We start from the raw sequence: 24697 nt of genomic DNA, 5'->3' as shown, positions 1-24697 counted from the left end.
TTTCGATTGATCTCTGAAGATAGAAAAATTTATTTATATTGTTTTGTGTAGAGAAACTATTGAGCGATAATTTTCATTTTTCACTTGGCACTTATTTTTGCAGCTTAATATGCTGATGAGACTGCAAGAAGCGGCCAATTACTCGAGTCCGCACAGCAACGACAGCGACTCGGTGACGTCTCTCGACTCGTCGCACACTCGCCACTCGGAGGATCTGAGCAGCTCAACGTCATCGTCGAGAGGAGTGGAATCAGCACTCTAAATTAGCGAAATATCACGAAGGAACTCATCGCCGAATGGTCGATGCGCGCGTTCATCGACTGCTCAATAATTACAAATACTACAAAAAGAAACCGAGGATCGATAATTCAATCACGATTACGCAATCATTCCGATATAGCCGAATCCAAGACAATTATATATAAATAAAAAGGTAAATGTAAGCGAAATTATTCTTACCGAGGGAAATTATTAGCGGAATGTCTCTGAGATTAAAAATCGAGGAAGTTTGCGAATTATCGCTAAATCGTATAATACTTCCAGGTCGAGGTAAGAGCTCAGCTAGCCATTGGCGATAATCCTTATCGCAATAAACATGAAACTACTGCATGTTTAAGGCTTCTCCGAAACGCAATAAAAAAAAAAGTCACGAACCGCCAGCTATTTTAAGATCACACGATATCAACAAGAGCTTCACAACACGACCTAAGGATTTCAAATGCCTACTAAAGCTGGCCTATATTTATATATTTCTACGTGCGTCTAGCACCTAGATGTGTGATATGTGATATTAAATGAACGAAGAAACGGCGATAACACACAAATAAATGGCGACTTCTCGAAAAAATAGGTGAACCGAGAGATGTTGAGCAGAAACTACCTTGAATTTAAATATCTCACATTCTTTCCAAATTAGAATTAAATAGAAATTAATTTCACTCAAAAAAATTTAAAATTTGCTTCCAGCAAATTCTTTCTATCAAACGAGAATTAAATCTTGATGCTAAGGAAATGAATTTTTTGGTGGAGGGAGTTAAAATAAATTCCAACCAAGTTTCTTCTCTTTTTCGTTTTTATTGCATCACTTCGATTTATTTAGTGGGCGTCTTAAAAATATTCCAAATTCGACTTTGCAATTTCTTTTGGTTCGGCTAATTTTTCGCGGGGGACGTACATGCGAACGTGATGCAATAATCTCCACGCTGCCGTTTGCGAAATTCTATTTTGGTGGAACGCATTTTGCATTCACGGCGAGACGCGAGCGCATAATTAAAAAGAGAAACCGTCTCGCCGCTCTCGTCGTTCGGTGTATACAGTATTAATGGCAGAGCGCAAAAAGATAGCAGCTTCGAACCGAGGAATCCTCAGAAAATAGAGATTTCTCTCTCGTCCGATTATTTTTCAGATGAAATTATCTAAACGCAGACGGATCGTAAAGACAAATAAAGTAGACAACTTTCATTCGTATAAATAGACAAAGAAGCGAGCGAGTTCGAAGTGAGCGATCACGATCTGTGCAAAGATAGTTTATTTATACATACTTTGCTACGAAAGCTCTATTTAATTAAAAAAATGTTAATATAATATATATAAATAGTATATATATATATATATATACATATATATATACGCTCATACCTGAATGACGACGGCGCTAAATATTATATATATATATTATAAAAATGGAATTTCTAATTAGTTTGTAAGGTACGTGAATAATTCTGGTCATGTAACGTTGTAAATACGAGATACAAAGCGAGATAAGCTAAGGTACGCGCGAATTTGACTCGAAAACCCCCACATATGGGCCCCGATATCTCCCGCGACAATTTTACCTTCCTTACATTTTCTGCATCTGTAATCCTTTATGTATTTTTTTCATAAAACTCCAAATTTTTACACAATAATTAAATTTAAGCACTCTCATAACGCAAAATTCTCATCGTTTTACAGACTTCATGACGTCGATGGAATTATTAGCTTCATCGCAAAATATGGTAAACATTTATCTTTCGTGAGAACATGATTATATGCGAACAATTTCACCTTTCATCTTTTGTGTAATTTCACAAACTGCGAGCTTACTGCTCTAAACATAATCTAACTTCTAAAAAATCAAACGATTTACATCTTTTCAAGAAATGCGGAAAATGGAAAAAAAAAACATGTTTCAAATACTGATTACGATCGCGGGAGATAACGCGGGATCCAGAATAACCAATGTACATGTATATAACGTACATAAATCAGCGTACGATGCTCCTCGGCTACGACAAGGGAGGAGTGGACGGGGAAAGGGGGTGCGTCAACGTATAATACATACACGATAATACAGTCGCATTTACAGGTTTTTTTACGTTTGTACCGTATTTATATACACTGTACACGGCGCCGCACTCTGAGCTCTATCCAAATAACGAGAATTAATTGTGTCATCAAATAAATCGCATTCAAATCTGTATATCTCACCGATTCATTATTTTACAGCCACATTATTATCCACTGCTTGGTAAAAAAGAAAAACATGCTTCGAGAAATTATTCCCAACGAAGAAGTTTATATTATTTTCTTACAGAGGAACATCGTCGTCGTGTTAAAAGAAAGTAAAAAAGTTGAAAAATTATTTACTTCATATAAAATTGAATTTTCAAGTGTTACTTTTTAAAAATCCAAAAAAATATGATTTGATCGCAATTATATTGTTACTTACAAAAAGTATTTGAATTGTGTTATTCAAAATCGTCAGTTCTGATCACGGTGTAAGAATATAAGGTGATTTCACGGCAACAAATTTTTGTGATTTTCCTGTATTGTTCCACATTGAACCGCTAGGTGGCTACGTGTTGAGGGACTTTAAATATATATATATATAAATTTTATTAAAATTTTATTGTCTTGCGGAACTTAATTATAAATATTCATTTTCTTAAAGAAACTTAATTTTCTATAAAGACTGGAATACATTATTAATTATTTTTTCTGCAAATTTAACTAAGAATAATTTGTTATAAAAAAATAAAAAAATATTTTGTCAGTAATATATATTTTTATACACAATGTTAAAAGTTTTATTTTAAAAAATTTGTATTATTTAGGACTATAATTATATATAGATGTGCTTTAGAGATTCATCATCTATCCTTTTCACATCTATCCATATCTTCTATTCTTTTTTACTTGGGATTTTGCACCAACGTGACATATTGATCACAGATTTTTTGATAGAATACAATGATCGTGAAATCACCTTATATTCTTACACCGTGGTTCTGGTTAATTTTTAACAGGTTAAGTCGGGTTCTTCAGTTCTCTATTGACTTTTCAAACGTTTTCGTTTATGTCTAAAACCCATTGTAAACTTAGAAATGGCACTTGGACTACCGATGATCCAGAATCACATTGGAAGCGTATTTCTTTTCTTTCAGGCAATTCTCCACTGCAGCATAAATTATAAGCAGTCTTCTGTCTATGGCACTTAAGTGCGCCTCCGTCACAAGTGGAAGAACGTCCGACATTTTAGCCTCGTGCGCGACGAGCTTACCCAGTGCGACGCTCAGGGATCCACCGCTAAACAGTCGCAACCTGTTCCACGTGGTTTTGTGAATTCTGAAATCAATTTTATAAATTTTTTAAATTAATTTTTAATTTATTTTATTTCTTGCAGTCCTAATGATCAATGAAGGACGAAATAAAGGAAATTTCAAAAATAATTCGGCACCGGAAGCAACTAATAAAGCACTTGAAATACATTGCATTCTTTTTTTCATTCAGAGCAAGTAGCAATTGCACAAAAATGTACTTACATGCAGCACTGGTAGAGAGGCGCTAGAATGTCAAGATGATCCACGTCGGGATTGCCGAGACTCTTCCCGTTGTCGATCAACAACACCGCGGGATTGTGAAAATTATTTTGCGCGACCTCGTAATGATGACGATCGCCGTTGTCCATGAGAAAATCGAAGATCGCCGTGTCGATCAGATCCAAGAGTCTGCTCGACGATTGCGGCGAATAGGCTTTCGAGTCCTTCACCTAAAAATAAACATTAAATTGCATTACAAATATACTTCCGTAGGTTTGCTTTTCCGTAACCGCGCGAGGATCGCAGAATTATAGGACGTTGCAGAAACGTACCCTGTCACAGTATTTCTCGTCGACCTCCCACGTGGCGAGTTTGTTCTTCTTGTAAGTCCGTTGCCAAGGATGACGATGCTTGACCAGTCTCAGGTACTGCGGAAGCCAGAAGATGAAGGCACCCTCCAGCACGTCCCCCGTCCCGCAAACTGGATCGGCTGGAGAGCAATAGTGACAAACGCCGTACAGGCACGTGTCGTTGCCCTCCTGATACATGGTCGCGTACAACGCCGGCGTGGCGAACTGGCGAACCTCTTCTTTGAGATCAACTGTAAAAGTACATTTTCTTCAACTTTCTCAATTTGGCAGATTTTTCCTCATTGGAGGAAAATAATCACAGGCGGAATTCCGCACTGGTTTTAAACTTTCTATTGTGAGTCCCATTTTATCCATTTAATTCTCTTCCACTGTGAGCATCGTGTTTTATTGTATCGAGTTTCAGAAAGCGGAACGTTTCGATTCTTATTCCTCTTTCTAACACTTTTGTTTAATCTAATGAAAGAAGCTGTTTCAATCTTAAAATCTATATTAAACTGCGCATTGACATCGTCGGATTTTTTAGTCTCAGTTAATCGAGCTGCGTCCTCGATGTTTAAATTAGATGACTCTTTTCAATCTTCATTCAACTCTAACATACGTTTTCGTATAACGGCGAGTGGCACTCTTCGCAACGCCAGCAAGGATGATAAATGAAAGGCCACCACTTCAGCATTGTGACGATCCTTGCCGTGGTACACTGGTCCGCGTATAATGGCGTCTCTGGGATACCACTGTGGCTTAAATAACGCTCTCACGCCGTTCTCCAAGTTCAGCATCAGTTTCAGTTGCGTTCCTAGCAGAGCGTTATCCACGCGGACCACTCTGGACTTGCGCAGGACTTCCAGGATGGTTCCTAGTTCCGGGGCGGCTGGGGGAATCAGCTGATGTGCATCTGGCCACTGTACAGACAACGTTTACTTGCGCTTAATACATCTGATCGGATTTATGCATCTTAAAACAAGTAGCCAAACATTATCATTGAATAATTTCGTCGATTAATTCATATTTTTTTTTACAAGATGTGCGTTAGACAATTATCGACTAACATTGTTATTAGGAATATTCCAGATATCCTCGCGAACGTTTGGCATTATTTTCAGTTCGGCCAGCAGCCGGTCCAGGACGAGAGTGTAACTGGTGTTCTGCTTGAAATACTTGGAGGGCAGTGTGCGAATCTCTTCCTTGATCCTCTCACTGATGTCCTTCAAGATTGGCTTCAATTGTGGCTGCGGATCCTTTTCATTGGACCGCAGAGTAGAGGGATCTTGCCTCGCTTTTGGTTCTGGCAAATTCCTGGAGGAAGTCTTCTGCGAGGAGGCACTGTCGACGATCATCCGAATGAAGTAGACATTCACGCTGAGGACCAGGATCAGGAGGATGCTCAAGGCAAAAAGGGCGCAACGTCGGCCAATCATCTGCGATCTTCGCGGATCTTGGACTTCCGATTACTACAAAAGAAATATGCGACAATGAAATAGATTTTAATTATACCTTTGCTCTCAGCTAAATTTGAAACTGAGATATCTGTGTCGTAGACACATGAAAGTTACACGTCTAGATAACTTGATGTTCTTAATTCTTCTCAAGATATAATATCTTTATGTTACAAATGACAACTCTAATAATAATAACGTTATATCTGAAATTAAATCGCTATAAAAATAAGCTCTTTTTCGAATTGTTTAAAAATATAACAGGTGACTTTACGAAATTACCGAAATTAATATAAAAATAAATGTTCTTTGGTTGAATGCGCATCAAAAATAAGATTTCCCGCGTTGCTGACAGCTGCATGATGCAATTCCTGTTTGCCGCGTCATAGCGATGATGGTGACATTGTGATGTTGCTCGCATCGTAAACATCGGTACAATTATAGCTAACTATAATTAACCGAGTATTCCCGCTCCATCTGAATCATAATTACAGATACAATCTAACAATAAACACTGTAAGCCTTAATAAAAGAGACACTAAGTTTTATTCGTACGTGGGAATCATTTGATCAATGCGCGCTCAGCTCGCTCGTGATGATGAATATTTAGCGATAACGATAGCGTTCGATCATCTCTTTACCTTGCAACCACGCGTCCGCTATCATCTGGCAACACGCGTCTCTCCCATGCTTCATCGACTGTCACCACGTCTCATTCGCGTTCGGGCATCGTCGCCATTTTTGCTTTCTACCAAGATGTGCCACAGCGACGTGTCCACGCACCCGTCGTCTCATTCAACATCACGATTTCACGCTGTCATGAATGAAACTTGCGTCAGTGACGCCAGATTTGACATGCAGCTGCAAGCAGCATGAGAGAGGAAACGCCGCGCACGTGCGCAAGCGTATGTATGTACATGTGAGCTTCGCGCTTCGGCTAGTTTCGTCCTAGAAAAGATCCCGCAAGGACGGCTGAACCGCACAGTCATTTGGGCTTAGCGAACCCACAGATTTGAGCTCGCACACATATACACTGACACACTTACATTTTACACAGTTTTAGCATCCTCGTGAATTTTTATCACCCCCACCAGACCCAGATGGCCGTAAGAGATCCTTTGGAGCTGTTGCACATCTACTCTACTCTACTCATAGATGAAACATCTTTAGGACGTTCTAAAAGATATCTTTAAGACGTCCTAAAAACGTTTTTTAATTTCTTTAACAATTGGCATTTTGCACTTTGCAACAAAAAACTTTCAAAAAATTTTAGAAAACGTTTTAAGTATTTTACAAGCATCTTAACACTGTCAAAAGTAGCCTAGAAGCATGTAGAAAAATTAAGATTACTAATTGTTAACAGGAACACGTGCATGACGGGGATTTTGAGGTTAGATAAGTTCATCAATAATGGTTTATTTATGTACTAAAGTACATAAAATAGATGTCAGATTAGATAACAAAAATTTTCTTTAGAAAAAAAATATTCGAGACAAATTTAAACTCTCGTTTGGACGAATCTCCAAAAGACGCAGTATTATTACAAACGTGTAGAGGCGACAAGTGACGGAGAAGAATTTATTTTATAAAAACATGTAAACTACATAGTCTGTGAATATAGACGAGTTAGACCTAGGCTGCGTTCTCGAAAACGCACAAAGTGTACATGTTGGTGATGATGGTGGCTCGGCTTGTCGTATCTCTCTCAATCCCCATACATAGTTACATAGTTCGTACAAATAATTAAATATATACAAAGTGCATAGACGCCTTCGCTTCTTATTCCCTTTCCCTTCGTTGCCTCTCACGCTCCCGTGCCAATTCTGTGGCGTAATCGTACGGTGAGCTTCTCCTAAAAACAAAAGAAACCTTTTTTTTACAATCTGTGTGGAACGCGAAAAATATTCGACACAAGTTTCAAACGCAAAAAATTAGACAAATTACATCAGTCTGTTTTGCTGACTAGCATTTCTGACAAATTTTAGACATTGAAATTTGTGAAGTTCTATAACAAGTTTCTTCGTTGTTTTTTAGAACAAAATTTTAACAATTTAAAAAAAAGATTGTCAATCTTCGTTCTTCCTTCCGTTCTCACCTATCCCGATATCGGTCTCTGTCGCGGTGACGCTCCCTGCTTCGATCTCTGTGTGATTTATCTCTACTACGACTTCTGTAGTCCCTTTGTCTCCTATTTCTGTCACGGCTACTGGATTTTCTATTGTGTCTATCCCTTTCGCGATCTCGTTCACGAGTTCGTTCCCTGTCGCGCTCTCGCAATCTCTCCCGCTCTCGATCGCGCTCCCTGTTCTTGTCCTTACGATCGTCGTCAGATCTGCAAAAGAGACATGTTCAAACGGAAATATGATATTGATTAAGTTAGGTTAGGTTAGATTAGGGATTAGGTTAGGATCTTGGTTGTCTTGACTCGATTTATGTGTGCGAGATTATTAATCTCTCATCTTCTTTCTAGGCCGCCAAACGTACTAAGAATAAGTATTTCCTAAATAAATGTCTCTTGCTCGACTTCGGACGGGATATTTTCTGATCAATATTGAAGAAGAATATTAATCACTCCGAACAAAGGAATATCAATAAGTAACGTGATCGTTGTATTCATACCACATGGACGCACCTGGCATGCCAGTGGCTCGTACGCTCGGCTTCGCCCCATTGAGCTTCACTGTCGGGGATATGTCGAGGCTGCTGATTGCGAGATGTCAGATTGCCATTGTCCTTGCGGCCATCTTTACCGCCGTACTTGCCGTGACTATTGAGCGTGATCGGCGGTTTAGCGTTACGCGCGTTTACTTGCTGCTGTGGAAACCGCTCAGCCAGTCGCAACTCCAGATCCTTCTGGATCGGTACAGGTATCCGCGGAAATAGCGTGGAGAACCACTCAAGCTTTGTAAGAAACTGTTTGAGAATGTCGCCCATCTTCATCACTTGACCGCCGCCCGCTTTCACGTCGAGCTCCTCCTCGTCCTCCAAGTAGTCGCTGTACCAGCTAAATAAGTCTGCCGGTGGCTGTGTATATCTAATCACAATCATAATTTTTAATTATTTAACTTCCATATTATGTAGTTACATCATAATTGAAAAAGAGAGAGCAAAATATGATAAATTAGCAGACAAATTGTGATATTCGAATGATAATATATTAATATATTTGCAAACTTCTAACAATTAATTGTACTTTTAGTGCATTTCGCTTGCTATTGTTTATGGGCAGTTAGAAATAAGATAAAACTTACCTAATGTACATGAATCCCAAGGCGCGAATGTAAGGTGAATCTGGATGATTGATAAGTCCATTAAGTTGCTTCCTGGTTAGCCTCAGTGTGAAGAGTTTGTACAGCAGACAATATGCGGTAGAAACGATGCCGCCAGCTCCAACGCCTCGTACCTGCATGAACCGCTAAATTTACACACCCCTCAGTCAGTTAAATAACATTCGTGTTACCGTACAATATATGGACCGAGTACATGCTACTCTGCAATAAGTAAGTGCGATTAAGTGAAAGAAAGAGCAATAGCAGAGATGGGCTCTGTTTGCTCAAATTCTGAAAACCGGCAACAACCAATGTCTCTCCCTCTCTTTCTCTTTTTCCCATGCATCACTGCGTCCAGATCAATGCGAATCATTGATCTGGATGTTGCGTGCATTTTACCTATTCTTATTCTTGTCTGATATTTGCTCGCAGGCCATCAGCTAGTGTGCTACAATCAGTTTTCTGTGCAAGTGAGTACATCTGTGCGATGGCTGTCTCTCTCAAGCCTTAGACTTCCAACAAACGCATTAGTGATTAAAAAAGGAGATCAAAAAATGAGTAAAAAAATCAAATGTGTTTTTCCCGAGAAAACATACTCACGCCTCCACACATGCCAGTTTGACCTGCAGTTTTCCTGCTACCCTTCTCCCATGGTTCCAGATGAGAGACCTTATAGTAGATCTCATCAATCACCTCGTGATAGGTCTTGAGCTCGTATAAATTCACCTTAAAATAATGTGACGATTGTATGTTGGTGAGGATCAAAGGATTCAAGTTCATAGTCCTTTCATTGCCCCACAAAGGCAATACATTTGACTTTTTACTCTCCTTTTGAGCTGGCCTGCGCTCCTCATCACAGCCACTCGAGTTGTTCCACGGTGAGCCTGAAGAAAAGTTTAAATATTTCAGCAAGATTACTGATATTTTTAGTAGTAAAATATTAAAACCGTAGACGCATAGACAAATGAATATAAATAATGCAAATTGTGCGAAAGAAACCATTAAGAAACAGATAAATTTGAAAAACAGTATTACTTTCTTGCATTTTCAATGTATTTGTCTATTCCTTTTTGTTTCCTCTCCGATAAATCAAGTTTTCAAACAAAAATAAGTAGTAATAATACCGAAGTCAAGTAATATCGAAAAATCAATTAAGGTTTATTTAAGATCAACTTCAAAATGACGTAGTAAAGGGAGGTTGAAAAACTACATCAATACGCAAAATAAGGTTAGGTTTGAGGAACGGAGATTGACAGCCCTGTCGTGAAGAATAAATGTTTGAATATCCGATAATCGAAATCGAATGTTTTCGACGACAAAAAAGCATGCGTTTACTCACCATCCGCGCCTTCGACCTCTTGCATCTGCATGTTCAAGCGATCTGTATAGGAGACTCGCGTTGAGTCTCCGCATCGGTTATACCAAGACCGATTGAACAAATTTGCTTCGCTTCAAGTCGCTTTCTTGATATTAACTCACGCAAAATATCTGCAAACTGATTACTTGCATCAAAAATTGCACAAATTGATGTAAACTTTTCGGCGAGGGAGAAAGAAGCGAAAAATTGGAATTGCTACACTCTGTTACGTTGTACAATGAGCAAACGAACACATACGTTTATGTATTGTCCTGTATTGCGCGTGCACAGTTATGATGCAGCTGTCGCGAATAAAATATTTTCCACGAAAAGTGCACTGAAGATTCAGACCGTGAATTCGAGATTACAGTTTGATTAAATAATTTCAATATTAACTCACTTTATCCTGATAAATTGAATTCCAATTTCTTATTTCGTAATCTTGACTTTCCAATGCATAGACTGATGCAAGCTTAAGCAAAATGAACAATAGCTTTCGATCGTTTATTCCTTATGTCGATAGCTCGCAAAGTTTTTAGATTTTGCGAAGGTTCCTCGTTCAAATCGCATACTAGAATCCTTTTTTTTTTCAACAAATTTATGTAGATCGATGAAAACGATCGCAGTGAATAATGAACGCAGTGTGAATCTAACACAACATAACGCGTCAATTTCGCATTTCATTTCTATTCCGATAGAGTCGCTGTTGTCACTTCTGTATGGCCTTAAAGAATAGTATAAATCTATTATTTTTTTTATTTATGATGTAATTTGAGCTTATCCGTAGAGGAATGTGCAATGTACTCATGGTGAAGGGGTTATGTTATACAAACGTTAAAATATTACATACTTAAAAATTTTTAATACTTGATTGATTTGACGACCAAATGACGTCAGTAATCAATGAAGTTTGTGTTATAAGATAACAATGACCACATGTGTGTTTTCTAATTGTAAAACCTAATATGCTTTCTGGTTTTTGTTTTTTTTGTTTTTTGCCTTTATGTAAATATTTTTCTTCGAAAATTCAGAGAGCAGACATTTAAATGATGTTTTTTGACTCCATGATAAACACATAAAAAGCAAAAATACATGAGAGGCAGAGAGCAAGAAAAGCAATACGCAAGAAGCACGTTGTAGATAAAGCCTTAATAATTCTTGCAATTGTGTTTATTTGCAGTGTGATATAATTGAGAGGTATTTGCACAAATGTATACTTGTGCATACAAGTAGCACAAGTACACAATATATATTTTTAAGAATAAAATGAGTCTTACAATGATTCATAGGCTTGTGATATCAAGCTGTAGGAATAAAGTTGCTATTGACGCTAGCTGGAAGATTATACCAAACTTGAGTGTTCTGCAAAGGAAGACAACAGTGCAAACGGACACATGCACAAATCACAAAAGATTTTTCCACAATCCTATAATTTGTCCGCAAAAAAATCAATTGAAGGACACTGTCATAGAGAATATATCTACGTTAATAATAAAAAACAGACCATCTAGAAGGAACAGGACTATAATAAATAATGATAAGATACCAAAGCCTAACGTGAGTTTATAATTTTGACTTAGGGAATCTTTATCTACAAGATAATACACTAATTCCTCATGTTAAGAATCTGCGATAGAGAAGAAGAAAATATGATAAAGATATATGTACTATAAAAAACATTTTCTCAACACAGACATGGAATGTAAAAGCTTTAGCCACTGCGGAGGAGTATAATTTGGAAGCTTTAGCCTATGGCCTGTTGAATCAGCAGTTGTACATTCCAAGTGAAATATCTACTTCCACTAATTGTAAGTATTTTTAATGTAAAAATTTTTTGCGACTTTACATTTCTTCAAAATAATGTCAGTAATTGCAAGCGATTGCAAGATATTACGAAATTTCTTGAAAGTGGAATGATTGTTGCGGTTTTTTTTCGTAACACCGGGTATATCACACTTTAAGAATTCTGATTGGTCCATTTGAGATTCATATGAATAACCGTTTGTGCTCATATAAAGAGCAGACAATCAGCCGTTGACAGTCGCTTGTGAAACGCCGGCTGGTTATCACAGCGTGGTGTGGTGTATCTGCATAGGAATTTTCCGTTTTGATTATTCCATTGTTAATTTATGAACACCATACCATTTCATTGTTGACTTACATCAGACATTGACATTCGTGTCTTTTCGATAAATTACAAGATTAATCATCTCGCAAAGTGATACAATAATCAAGTGATAATCTAGTGTAGTGAAGTGAATGTTATATTTTTTATTATAAATATTCAGAAATATTGAGTGGTTTTACAAAATTATTTAATTTATTTATTTGTATGTTAATAAAACAATCTATATTTGTATACTATTTTTCTGAAGAGATCGTTAAAATCAAGAGCTCTGACATATAAATACAAAATCAAAATATAACAAGTACACTCTATGTAATCAGAAATTGTGTCGAATAAAAATATAAATTCTGGTAATTAAGTGCGGAACTTGGCTTGAAAAGATGCATAAAGATGAGCAAGCAATGAAACTGCCTATCTCGTTGGACCTGCCAAAAAATGAATTGGAAGAACTGATAGATAAAGCAAAGGACTGGGCGCTTATGCATGGAATGTGTTTGAGATCGAAAGTCAATTTCAATAGAGATGTCTTGCAGTTTGCACCATTCGCGCTTTTTCCATCGCCGTTTCCTAGAGAAGAATTCCAAAATGCTTGTGACATTCAGATTATTTTGAACAACCTTATACACAAAGTAGCTCATGATTATGACTTTTTGAAAGAAACTTTGCAAGAGATTACAAAAGTGGATGACTTTACTAAAAATTTGTTTGAAATTTATGAAACTATTCATAAAGAAGGAGCGGCTCAGAAAGTATCCCTTGGCATACTACGTTCAGATATAATGTTAGACACAAGTTGTTATGAGAAAGACAACAAAAGTCTCAAGCCTCACTGTTGCTGGAAGCAGGTCGAGATAAATACAATTGCTTCTGGATTTGGTTGGCTAGGACCTGTAGCTACGCAATTTCATAAATTTATCTTGCAAGAGCTTAATCATACTGCTGAACTGAAAAATCTTCCTGAAAACAACGCATTGCAAACATTGTGTTCAGGCATGATAGAAGCGTGGAATTTATACGGCAACTCACAGTATGTTCATAAATTTTCATGAATTAATTTCTTGACTTGTGTAATTTAACACTTGATTAAATCATTTTCTAACACTTATATATTATTTAATTAATATTATTTTGATTGTGTATTTTGTTATATCTAAAATCGTGTAATTTCAGGGCAGTTATTTTATTTGTTATTGAAGATGTGACGTATAATATCTGCGATCAGCGTTTCCACGAGTTTGAAATACGAAGACAGAATCCAAATGTCAAAGTAATCCGCAGAAATTTGACGCAATTAGCACTCACTGCAAGACTAGGTTCTAATATGGAGTTAATAGTAAGCAATTACGTTGTGTCTGTCGTCTACTACAGATGTGGCTATGAACCAGGTCAATATCATACTCAGAAAGAATGGGATGTAAGATTGCTGATTGAGAGATCGTTGGCGATCAAATGTCCGAGCATTCAATATCATTTAGCTGGTACAAAGAAAGTTCAGCAGACACTTGCAAAACCTGGTATGATCGTGCGTTTCTTGAAGGACGAGAAAACAGCGGCAAAAGTGAAGGAAATATTTACTGGTAAATATAGGTAGTTTTGACACCAAGAGACACAAGCGACACAAAAGTATTATTCTCTCTGTTGCTCATTGAATATCAAACAAAGACAGAATGATACTTGTGTCGATTTGTGTCAACTTGTGTCCTTTGCTGGAAAACATACATAATCACTTTCCCATAAGAATTTAGACGTTAAATTTAAGAAGACGTTGGTTGCTTTAATATTGATGATATAATATTAATTTAATTTCTTGATTTAATATTAATATATTTATTATTTTTTTAATTACACTTACGCTACGAACAGTTAATAAAAAATTTTTTTTTTGTTTCAGGCCTTTATTCACTGGATTTTGACGAGCATGGCAATGCTATTGCTGAAATGGGTATCTCAAATCCTCAGCGTTTCGTGTTGAAGCCACAGAGGGAAGGCGGTTGCAATAACTTGTATGGGACAGATATAAAAAACTTTTTAGAATCTGTGAAATCTGAACGGGCTCGAGTGGCATGGATACTCATGGATCGGCTTTATCCTCCAGTTCATAAAAATTACGTTGTGAAACCTGGAAGTGATGTGGATCTAGAGACAAAAGAGTTGGTCTCCGAGCTAGGAATATTCGGCGTTATCATCGGAGATGATAAGAATATTATTATTAACAAACAAGGAGGTCACATGTTGAGAACAAAATTAGCCATTGATAACGAAGGCGGTGTGGCGACCGGTAGAGGCGCCTGCGATAGCCCGTTTTTAATCGATTAAAATATAAAATAAAAGCGACATGAACCGCATCGTGTAAATTCATAACGTTTTACGTATTATGCAGTTATGTTGTATCATTCCTTTCTGTTGTTCTTCGGAGAATTTGATATTTGCATGATTTTATATTTTTTATACATATATGACGAAATAAAATACATTTATCAGTGAATACTTTTGTTTGTTCTGTACTTACAATAAATCTCTCCCTGCCGTGTCCAAATCATAAAATTAATTGAAGTTAAGTTTGTACGTGTTTCGAATTTGCAGCTGTGCCGGATGTTATACACGCAGTGGCCAAATACGAAGTGGAGCACGAGCCCCGAGAGATCTTTTTCTTCCGCGAGGGTAGCATCGTTATGTGGAACGTTTCCGATCTCGAATCTGGCAATCTGTTGCAATTTTTGAAACGTTACGAACAAAATTGCTACACGGAAGAAGTGATTCACACCGAGACCGAGTTCATGAATTACACTTATGCAGATTCTGGGTACTTATTTTGTTAGAGCAATTGCGTGCGCATGTGAAATAAAAAAAAAAAAAAAGATCAAAAAGCAAAGAAATCTGATAAATTTAATAATTTGCAGGAAAAGAAGCCACTTGAAGGACGGCGACATTATTCTGGCCGAGGGAGCTGGAAACCTGGACAAATACACGTTCTCGAACGCCATGGCGCAGTCTGTCAAATTAGGCATCTGGGAGGCAGCGTTGAATCGCTACGTCGACTCGATCGAATTCGTCACCGAAGACTTGAAGGCCGGCAGAAAGCTTCGGATGACGCAGCAGGAGGTGTTGAGAAAACAGGGCGAGCTATTCGCCCTTCGACACCGGATTAATCTCAGCTCGGATTTGCTGGACACGCCCGATTTCTACTGGGATCGAGACGACTTGGAGAATTTGTACCAGCAAATCTGCGGATACTTCAGCATTGCGAAGCGCACAAGAGTAAATTTTCAAGATCTATTAGGTTTATAACTTGAAACCCGCCTTTTTCTGCAAAAATTAAGACTTTAAGAAACAAATGAAAAAAATACATCGATCAAAGTATTGGCCATCGTTAGATATAACTTTTTCCCATCTTTCTGGCAATATATACTAGCAATAACAGATTTTAAAATACGTCGTCTTTACAATATTAATTTATTACGATGCATATATTTTTTCTGCAGGTAATGAACGAAAGATTGAACCACTGCGTGGAACTAGTCAGCATACTTTCGTCGCATTTGAGCGATCGCCATCACATCCGCTTGGAGTGGATGATTATTATACTCATTATGGTGGAGGTCGCTTTCGAAATCCTGCATTACATCGAACGGTATCTTGTAAAATAGTGTAATCCAGTAATATTGTCATTTGTTTTATATGAAGACAGAATGATGTAGATTTATTATACATATATTTTTTAAATATATATACATATAAGGTTCTTCGATTACTACTTTATATAACAATGTTAGGGCATAAATTCTGCTACTTTCGGCGGAATGACGAATCTATCGGGATTCTGTTCGAGCAGACAAGCCAGTAGACGCGGAACGGAGAGAACGGTGCCGGTTATCACCGCGGGAAAGTTTCTACCGCTGGGCGTTTGATAAGCAATCAGCAATCTCTTGCTGAAATAATCGCCGCACGCGGATAGGTGACCGATTTCGATGTACTGGCTCGCAAACGGCGACCACATCTCAAAAGATACGCGCAAGCCCTCGCAGGATTGCAGTTCGGACGCGGATCGCATAACGACGCGATAATGATCGCACAGATGATCGTATATGGTGCAGACGGTTTCCAGAAGTTCCTCAAACAGCGTTTCGTACTCTTCGCTCTTCGCGTCTTTCGCCATGACGAAAACGTGTGCCGCGGATGCCTGGCAAGCCGTAAACAAGCCGCAAGCGCGCGAATCTCGCGGCAACGGTGTGTACTGCCTGCCGGTGGAGTAATACTTCAGTGGAAAGCAGTTGGGATTGATCTGCTGCTTCGTGTGCAATATCAGGAAGGAAGCAAGGCTCGCGCCACCGACCAGGTGCATGCGATTCGGCGAGCCTCTCTCGACCTCGTTGTGATTGTCTAGGAGAAAGGCGGCCGCGGGGTCCTCGTGATTTAAGCCAGAAGCTTCCACTACGAGACTACGGCTGAAATCCGTGCCGATAACTTTGACCATGTTGTTCTCGCCGAGCACCTGGCCGGCGTATGCCAGCACAGCGAGCTCGAATAAGGCCGCGTCGTTGCATAAATAAGAATGGAGTGGGTCCTTGTACTCCAGCAGATCCAACCTCGTCCCGATCTCGATGTGATCTCTATTTTTTTCGGACAACTTGGGCGCGCTACCGATGCTTTTTAACACTATCGGCTCGCCAGCCGGTGTCCTCGGATCCAGCTCGTTCGGTAATTTCAACAGTTTCTCTATCACTTTTTCATCCAGATCCCAAATCGCTTCTTTCATCATCTTTAGATCTTGCCGTACGATCTGGATCTGCGTCTTTAATTTGAGTAGTTCCTTTTCCTCCTCAGCATTACGCTCGGCGTTGACTTCTAGCAATAAATTCTTACGACTTGTGAGCTCCGAATTGTGCTTTTCCAACGCAAGCTTGTCTGCAGCTGCTTTTCGATAAAACTCCCATGTCTTCTCTAACTGAACGGCATCAATGTTCATCCCACGCAATGCTAGTTCCTTCTGCAATTTATCTATATTGGCAAATCTCTCGTCAAAGTCTAGATATGGTGATAGGTACGCAAAGGCTTTATAAGCCTTATTGCCAGAAATATATAGTGCTGAACTGTAGCCTCTCTTAAAGTTCGAAAAAGAAGTTCTTCTATGAACGATATCTGTTAAAGTTCTACAACGCTTTAAAGCGTATGTGAATTTGCATAAATTGTTAGTCATTTTTCAATCTAAATTGTTTCTCACGTCATAGTAAAAGTTAATTACAAACAGTAAGTTAATTTGATTTGTCTATTTTCATAATTTTAGCAGTTGGCTCAGCATCCACATCTATTTTATTAAAAGTCTCTCGTGTCACAGTTTCTATCTTCCGCTTTTTTGGCTCAATGTAGCTTCCTTTGTTTGCTGCTCTTTCTGACTCTTCGATACTATATGGTTCTAATTCAAGCGCTTTCAGCCGTCGTTTGTGACGCTTGTTAGTAAAATGAGCGTGCAGTGTGGTTTTGTTCATAAAGTGTTTCCTAGAATCAAATTATACAACTCTCCTTAATTTTAATAGTTTCAATGATAGACATTCAATGCTTTTCATTGAAATATATATAATATTAATTAGTAACAAATAAATGTTTTCAAATACTATATTATATTAGTATTTGTATATAACATAGTATTTTATAAACAATTTATGAATTTATGATTTAATGCATATCATTATGCAATACATTTTGAACACATTTTACAGAAAAATTTGTTGTATTTTATAACATTATTGCTTTCTATGTAATACTCTTTAAAAAATGTATATTTTTAAATTGCAGTTAAATTTTCTTTAATAATAACAATTTAGTGGATGGTCCTCTTAAAATATGTTAATAGAGGTTAGAAGTCTTAATTAGGTTAGGTTAGGTTAGGTTACAATACCACGTGAACTTACGCGCAATGTACGCAATAATGTAGCCCAGATCCTGGTTTATCAAAATCCACTTCCTGATGCAACAGCTTCTCCGTATTTTTCTCCTTCAAGTCTTCATTAATCTAAAACCAGAACCATATTATTTTTGATGACCGATAAATGTAAGTCCGATATATATACAGGGTGTCCGATAATTGCTGAATCACCTCTCGGGTGTAGGTAGAGCGGGTTAAACCGAATAGAAAAGTCCTCTATCATTTTGCGATTTTCGCAATAATTAATGAGGAATTAATTAAAAAATATTGGCCAATTCGCGCGAGTTTAAGAGCGCGGCGAGAAGAAACCCGTGGTGATACAGCCCACTGTTATTTGGTTACTAGGCGCGCGATAAATCGTTGGGAGGAGCGCTCTATGAATGACAACGGCACATACGAGCGGTGTGTAACGCTAGATCCTTGCGTCCTAGCAACTACGTAACAACGGGCTGTCTCTTCACGCCGCGCGCTTAGACTCGCACAAATTGGCCAATCCTCTTTAATTAATTTCTCATTAATTATTACGAAAATCGCAAAACGATAGAGGACTTTTCTACTCGGTTTAACCCGCTCTACCTGCACCCGAGAGGTGATTCAGCAATTATCGGACACCCTGTATATCAAGCTATCCATGTAGTGTTAAAGAGATTAAAGAGGTTAGATTGAACAAAATTGACGCACCTCGTCCAAGTCCTTCGTTCTCCGCTTCGTCCTCCAACCTTTCTTCAAATGTGTGTTACCTTTATGATGCTTTTTACGTTTATAAGGCATTTTAAAATTTACACGACCAGAAATCAACTGAATTAACTTGTCAAATGCATGTTACTGTTAGGGTGCCGTCACATACAGCCCGTAATCCGTAATCCGCAAAAGTTACTAGGTATTTCGTCCGTAACGTTACGTGTGTTTTTATCTCCTTGTGTCCCATGGAGCCGTAAATACAGTCGTAACGGTAGTACTATTTTTTATTTAACAAATTATAATTATTTATTTGTATTTTATTTATAAGAAAACTACAGAATATATTATAATTTTAACAAAAGTTTTAATTAAATCGTCAAATTTAATTAAATAAATAAAATTAAAAAAAGCATTGTAATAACTAGTAACTTGTAGTAATTTTTACGGAAATTTCATGAAATTACGGCTCCATGGGACACAAGAAGATAAAACATACGTAACGTTACGGACGAAATACCTAGTAACTTTTGTGGACTTTCGGTGCGGATTACGGATTACGGGCTGTATGTGACGGCACCCTTATCGATCCGAAACGTGAGATTTGTAAATATCTCGATCATACCTCGATTGCAGTCGAGTTTGTCACAAAAGCGATAGCGTTGATCTCATATTATTTAATGGATATTAATGAAATATATATCGTTTATGAGGATAAAAAAAGGAAAAAGTAAAAAGTATATAACACATTTTATCGTAACATCACGATAATATGGCATTTAAAAATCTGACGAATTGTCACCATAAAGTAATTCAATTTAGATCGCCATTTCGCGCCTTTATTTGGTTCATAAATTTTATTACGATAGAACGTGGACAGATGGCAGCATCGTGTCACGAGAGAAATCGCGCCCCTAGCGGTCGTCGCGGATATTAGTTCAAACGGTGCGCAAGTGGCGGGAGGGGAGGGAGCACCCATCCATTTTGAAAGTAAAAATACTGTGCGATCCGGGATTTTCATCGGACGGATACACCGCGAGGGTAAAAAAGTCGCGAGACACGCCGTGCGAGTCGGTACCTCTACACGGAGTGGCCGCGCGTAAAATGACGTAGAGCGTCGCGTCGGGCGTCAGCGCGCGCGCTGCCGACGTGTGTGGTGAGCGGAAACGGTGCGCGGTGTGCCGTCGCGGCGCGTCGTAGCGATCGGCGGTGGCGTACGGGAAATTGGCCGTGGTGGCTTCGCCAATGGATGCCAGGCAGCACGGGACGCCATTTTGATATACGGGCGCACGTCAAGCGCTTCGCCTCTCGCAAAGTGAAACGCGCTCCGCGAGTCGCTTCTCCGCCGGCCTGCGTAGAACACGCGCAGGCCGAATTCGGGCGTTACGCGAGCTGAGCCGGGCATCGCGAGGCGGGCTGGTGCGTGGTGCGTGGCGCACACGAATCCCGTGAGTTTCGTTGACAAGTGACAGGTGAATCGATCGGGAGTCTACGAGAGAGCGCGAGAGAGGAAGGCTCTCTTCGCAGTTTGTCGCTGTCGTCGCCGTTTGTTGCGGCCCTTGCAAGTCGTGAGCGGAGCCAGAGCGATATCGTCTCGTTTCGTCTCGTGTCGTGTCGTGTCGTGTCGTGTCGTGTGCTGTGCCGTAGCGTACTGTGTCGTACTGTACTGTGCCGTTAAACGCGCCCCCGCGTAGAGTCGGTTGCTCGTCCGTTCGCGAGCCCGTTGCCGACTATTCCGGTTTGGCACATTGGAATTTTTTCTGCACGCGGCGTGAGAGTTGCAGAGACCGCGCACGGACGCCCGCGAGTGTTATAAGCCGTTAATGCGGTGAACAGAAAGATCCGAGGGGGCGACGATACGGCGAGAAAAAGCCGCCGTCGCCGTTTCGTTTCGCGCGCGCGAGCGAGAGAGCGAGCGAACGCGCGAGCGACAGAGAGAGAGAAAGAGAGAAAGAAAGAGCGAGTGCGAAAGAGGCAGAGAGGAAAAAGAGCATTCGAAAGAGAGAGAGAGAGAGAAAGATATAGTGAGACAGAGTAGCGAAGAGGCCACCGGCCGACTTTGGTGCAGGACAAGACGACTCGATGTCGGGAGCGGATCGTCCTCGTCCCCGTCGCGCATCGTTGTGCGCCGTGAGAGCAGTAGCAGCAGCAGCAACAACGGTAACAGCAGGACGCTTCTCGCGTAAATGTGCCCCCGTGCGCGCCCATGTGCTGCACCTCCTTCTACTTCTCTGCCCGCTGCCCCTGCGTGCCCTGTAAAACCAGAGCACACCACCCTGATTAGCACGCCCGCACTCGCGCGCACTCGTACCCGTGAACATGGCCAAGATCCTCAACAAGGACCCCGTCACGTACGAGAAGGAGAGGGAGAACTTCCTGAAGGACCTCCGACACTTCCACGAGACCCGAGGGTAAGCTAATGCGCGCTCGTTCCTTCCGTTATCGCGTCTGATCTTGCTTTCGCGATGCGTTCTCCCGCGAACGTTTATCTCGAATTTAGATCCGCTCTCCCTCCCTTCCCTCTCGATCGCAAGTCGCTCGAGCCGATCGATGGTCAGAAGCCGCGGCGACACGCGAGCGGATCGGCACGAGAGCGCGCGCGTTGAGGTTATGTTCGACCGATTTCTCGAGTTTCAGGACAAAGATCTTGCGGACTCGCTCGTTCGTTCCGACATTCCTACGTTTTTCCTCACAACGATTTCTTACACGTACGACGTGTCGAGGAGAGCGTCTTGCGGGGAAAAAAAGAGACGCGAATTTCGATGTGTATGTATTATGTGATATATATACATACATACATACATATATATTTAATAGCGTCGATGCTCTACAAACACGTTGGACATGTAAATGTGTTACTTTGCCAATGAGCGTGTCTATTGTTATGCGATTCCATTTAGTCGCGAATCTTACATCACGATGCAGATTGTAATTTTTTAATGTGTGTGACGCGAAAACGGAAATGTCTATTATATCGGGCAAGCATTGAAATTCAGATTTGTATTATATGATGGATTGCAACATGGCGTGAATCGATAGATTTGAAAGTTAGATTTTTCTTCAACGTTACTTTTCGGAAACTCAAATCCGATTATTATATTTAATTTGTCGATATGAGATGTTTGTTTCCGCCTTTCATAACAAGTGTTGTAATAGTAAATTGACGTCACAGACGTATGTGTCGACTTCTTGTCGGAATAGTTAACTATGAACGATTATTCTGAATATTATATTGCGTAAATGTATAGTACATTTATATTGAAAAACGCGTTTACAACAAACGGATGTTTATTTTTGCGGAATCAAACTCTGAAGAAGCTTTTATGAGAAATTAATTGTTAAATACTCATTAAATTCCACTCTACGAATGTTTCTAATGTTTCAAAGATTCTTTGCTTTTAATTTCAGGACTCTCTTCAAGAAATCTCCGAAGATCAATGGGAAGGATATAGATCTGTATTTGCTGTATGTGGTGGTGACTGCTCACGGAGGATGGATTAAGGTGAGTCATTTTATCAAACTGAAATGTTTTTAATTAAATATGTTGTAGAGGCGTTCAATTATCTCGCGTGCTTAATTATGTTTAAAAAAGAACCGTGCATAGCAACAGATTAATATTAATACGATGCTTTTAAATAAAGCATTCCGCAAGATATTTCTTAACAAAATACATGCACAGTATTGCAATATTACTGGAAGACAAAAAAATGATTTTGTTGTACATTTAATCGCATATAACGCAGGTTATGATTAATAATTACGGCATGCATTGGATTCCACCGAAATAATTGCTTGCGAAATCGGCGCAGTTGCCATTTCGTTTTGTTTAACGTCGTTACAATCGTGTCGAACAAATGCGAAATGAATTTTCGCGAATCTCGCTTTTAATTAGCATCCGGTTACAATCGATTCCATTGAAACCAAGTCGACATTACGTAAAAATGCCAGCAAATGCCTGAGGATAATTTTGTAGAATACTACGGAAAATAAAAACTATTAATTTTTTTTATATCACTACTAAGGGTTGCCATTCTCGAAATATTTGTGCGAAATTATACATTTATATTAATCGATTGACAAATTTACCGAACAACATACGCTTGAAGGTACATTTCTCGCCATGCGTTTGCATTTCTCACCAAGTTTTGCCGATAGTTTGTTTAAAATTTGCGAACGCTGGTTACTCGATAGTTCCCTTGGGAATATTTAAAGATTATCGCTCGCAATATTACGCCGCAAATTCCATTCCGCGTTCGCGAATCACGCCCGGTGGAAATTTCAATCGAGCGATCGAACGAGTATTTTTACGCCGCGGTTACGCAAGTGCGTGATTATATGCAATTTCCGAAATGCCGATCTTCCTCGCGTCTCACGCTCAGCGATAGTACCATTATTAGTACGACTAACTATAACTTACGAGAATTTGGCATCGGCGAACAGGATAGCGCGCTCGATGGCCCAGATTTCGCGAGAGGAGAGCTCTATAGCGACTCTATAGCAAGCTTAACGGTGATAATTGCACGGTGTCTTATGCGGTCGGATTAAAACGCTCGCTTTCACCTATTGCACATTCAATGCGACAAATCGGTACCTGGAAGTGGAATAACCAATGTCTCGCCGAGGCGAATAAAAGGGGAAAAAAAAAAAAATGCGAAATAATGATACGTAGAAGGAAAGCCACGCATATTAGCAGCTTTTGCTTCAAAGAAAATAGCCAGGTCAGAATAGTGTTTAACGGAAAAATCATTCGAAGTGTGTTCAGAATATTTCTTTCATTTGTCTTTCAACTTTGACCGCTGGCTTGCTTCTCTGGCTGCGCTTTTTTTATACAGCAATTTTTCTCCTCACTCTGAGCTCATACTTCATTTTATTTTGAACATAGGAGACGTAACTAATTAGTATAACTGGAAAAGCGGAGTTCATGATAGATCACGTAATGATTGAACACGGATATCTCACACACGCGCGCGCGCACACACACACACACACGCGCGCGCGCAACATCGTCTCTTCGACTTTGCGACTGCATTTAGTCGCATTAATTTTCCGTACGACACCTCGCACGTAAACACGCCATTGTCGTGTCTCTTTCTTTACGAGCGCAAACGAGAGCTGATACGCGCACGACTCGGTGCGATTTCGCTGCGATGTTTACGACCGATTGATTATCGCTGTCTCCCGACCGGCCTGCTCGCCGCCTGTCTCTCGTAACGACGACGAGGCGCGGTACGGTTCTGTGTTCTTTTGACGCGTTCGTTCGGTGAAACCGTACGTTGTGATAAGTGATCACCACGCGCACGCCAGTGGTTGTCATGCGCTTCTCTCTCGCGGAGGAGAAACGCGCGATTCATCTCGATTTTTCGTTCGATTTTCATTCGACATTAATTCGATTCTCAACCGGACGGGACGAACCGATCGAATTAGATCGCGATTGGAGCACGCTTTAAGGCGATTTTCCGTCCGTCACGGCGCCGACTTTTTCATCATCGCGCAAGTGCGTTATCAGTTAATATGTAGCGCGCTCGCCGCTCGCACGATGACATAACTCGCGTGTCGAGCCTTCACGTACCTCCCTCTCCTTTTTACGCCTACTCTCTTCAACCTTCAGCGCGAGCTTCTCCGAAGAGAGAACGTAGTGGCGCCAATGATCAAAGAACGGCCGTGCAACGCGAGGGAGGGGGTCAGGGGGGGGGGCGAGGCGACGAGACCGAGGGCGGAGGGGATCGACCTGAACGAGT

At 39.9% G+C, this 24697-nt stretch overlaps 7 protein-coding genes across 23 annotated transcripts in view; 3 read left to right on the top strand and 4 right to left on the bottom strand.

The window, feature by feature from the left end:
- Window positions 1-2461, top strand: part of sick (sickie) — a 311918-nt gene extending 309457 nt beyond the window's left edge. For 5 of the 6 annotated variants that reach the window (XM_067357560.1, XM_067357558.1, XM_067357559.1 and 2 more), the window contains one exon: window positions 104-2461. In XM_067357560.1, the coding sequence (XP_067213661.1) occupies window positions 104-262 (159 nt within the window). In that variant the 3' untranslated portion in view covers window positions 263-2461. The remainder of the gene's footprint in view (window positions 1-103) is intronic. The other variant, XR_010890838.1, reaches the window with a different exon arrangement.
- Window positions 1170-6578, bottom strand: LOC105675944 (glycosaminoglycan xylosylkinase). 3 transcript variants are annotated; one of them, XM_012373453.2, is made up of 7 exons: window positions 6160-6577; window positions 5887-6081; window positions 5218-5619; window positions 4770-5070; window positions 4133-4401; window positions 3804-4030; window positions 1170-3606 (listed from the first exon to the last, which is right to left on the bottom strand). In XM_012373453.2, exons 3-7 carry the CDS (start codon window positions 5584-5586, stop codon window positions 3378-3380), a joined length of 1395 nt encoding a protein of 464 aa, XP_012228876.2. In that variant the 5' UTR covers window positions 5587-5619; window positions 5887-6081; window positions 6160-6577; the 3' UTR covers window positions 1170-3377. The 3 variants fall into 3 exon arrangements, with proteins under 3 accessions (XP_012228876.2, XP_012228875.2, XP_012228877.2); XM_012373452.2 differs by having other exon boundaries at window positions 6246-6577; XM_012373454.2 differs by lacking the exon at window positions 5887-6081 and having other exon boundaries at window positions 6246-6578.
- A 590-nt stretch (window positions 6579-7168) lies between these two features.
- LOC105675946 (pre-mRNA-splicing factor 38B) lies at window positions 7169-10807 on the bottom strand. 4 transcript variants are annotated; one of them, XM_012373456.2, is made up of 7 exons: window positions 10631-10807; window positions 10213-10368; window positions 9474-9757; window positions 8856-9019; window positions 8237-8638; window positions 7700-7936; window positions 7169-7456 (listed from the first exon to the last, which is right to left on the bottom strand). In XM_012373456.2, exons 2-7 carry the CDS (start codon window positions 10241-10243, stop codon window positions 7384-7386), a joined length of 1191 nt encoding a protein of 396 aa, XP_012228879.1. In that variant the 5' UTR covers window positions 10244-10368; window positions 10631-10807; the 3' UTR covers window positions 7169-7383. The 4 variants fall into 4 exon arrangements, with proteins under 4 accessions (XP_012228879.1, XP_012228880.1, XP_012228878.1 ...); XM_012373457.2 differs by lacking the exon at window positions 10631-10807 and adding an exon at window positions 10489-10615; XM_012373455.2 differs by lacking the exon at window positions 10631-10807 and having other exon boundaries at window positions 10213-10482.
- Window positions 10808-12605: 1798 nt separating this feature from the next.
- On the top strand, window positions 12606-16100 carry LOC105675949 (glutathione synthetase-like). Its single transcript, XM_012373462.2, has 6 exons — window positions 12606-13385; window positions 13529-13935; window positions 14250-14642; window positions 14942-15161; window positions 15259-15616; window positions 15841-16100. Exons 1-6 carry the CDS (start codon window positions 12739-12741, stop codon window positions 16003-16005), a joined length of 2190 nt encoding a protein of 729 aa, XP_012228885.1. The 5' UTR covers window positions 12606-12738; the 3' UTR covers window positions 16006-16100.
- Slimp (Seryl-tRNA synthetase-like insect mitochondrial protein) lies at window positions 16054-17555 on the bottom strand. The gene has a single exon (XM_012373451.2). It carries the CDS (start codon window positions 17553-17555, stop codon window positions 16128-16130), a length of 1428 nt encoding a protein of 475 aa, XP_012228874.2. The 3' UTR covers window positions 16054-16127.
- A 13-nt stretch (window positions 17556-17568) lies between these two features.
- LOC105675947 (zinc finger protein 593 homolog) lies at window positions 17569-19168 on the bottom strand. The gene is made up of 3 exons (XM_012373460.2): window positions 18963-19168; window positions 18268-18368; window positions 17569-17854 (listed from the first exon to the last, which is right to left on the bottom strand). Exons 1-3 carry the CDS (start codon window positions 19050-19052, stop codon window positions 17611-17613), a joined length of 435 nt encoding a protein of 144 aa, XP_012228883.1. The 5' UTR covers window positions 19053-19168; the 3' UTR covers window positions 17569-17610.
- A 779-nt stretch (window positions 19169-19947) lies between these two features.
- The window catches only part of Bap170 (Brahma associated protein 170kD), a 43013-nt gene continuing 38263 nt past the window's right edge, over window positions 19948-24697 (top strand). For all 7 annotated transcript variants that reach the window (XM_067357572.1, XM_067357571.1, XM_067357573.1 and 4 more), the window contains exons 1-2: window positions 19948-21370; window positions 22368-22461. In XM_067357572.1, coding sequence (XP_067213673.1) covers window positions 21279-21370; window positions 22368-22461 — 186 coding nt within the window. In that variant the 5' untranslated portion in view covers window positions 19948-21278. The remainder of the gene's footprint in view (window positions 21371-22367; window positions 22462-24697) is intronic.

This window comes from Linepithema humile, chromosome 6, assembly GCF_040581485.1.
Source record: "Linepithema humile isolate Giens D197 chromosome 6, Lhum_UNIL_v1.0, whole genome shotgun sequence".
Lineage (NCBI taxonomy): Eukaryota > Metazoa > Arthropoda > Insecta > Hymenoptera > Formicidae > Linepithema > Linepithema humile.
The sequence above is the reverse complement of the archived record's forward strand: the minus strand, read 5'-3'. Positions and strand labels throughout refer to the sequence as shown.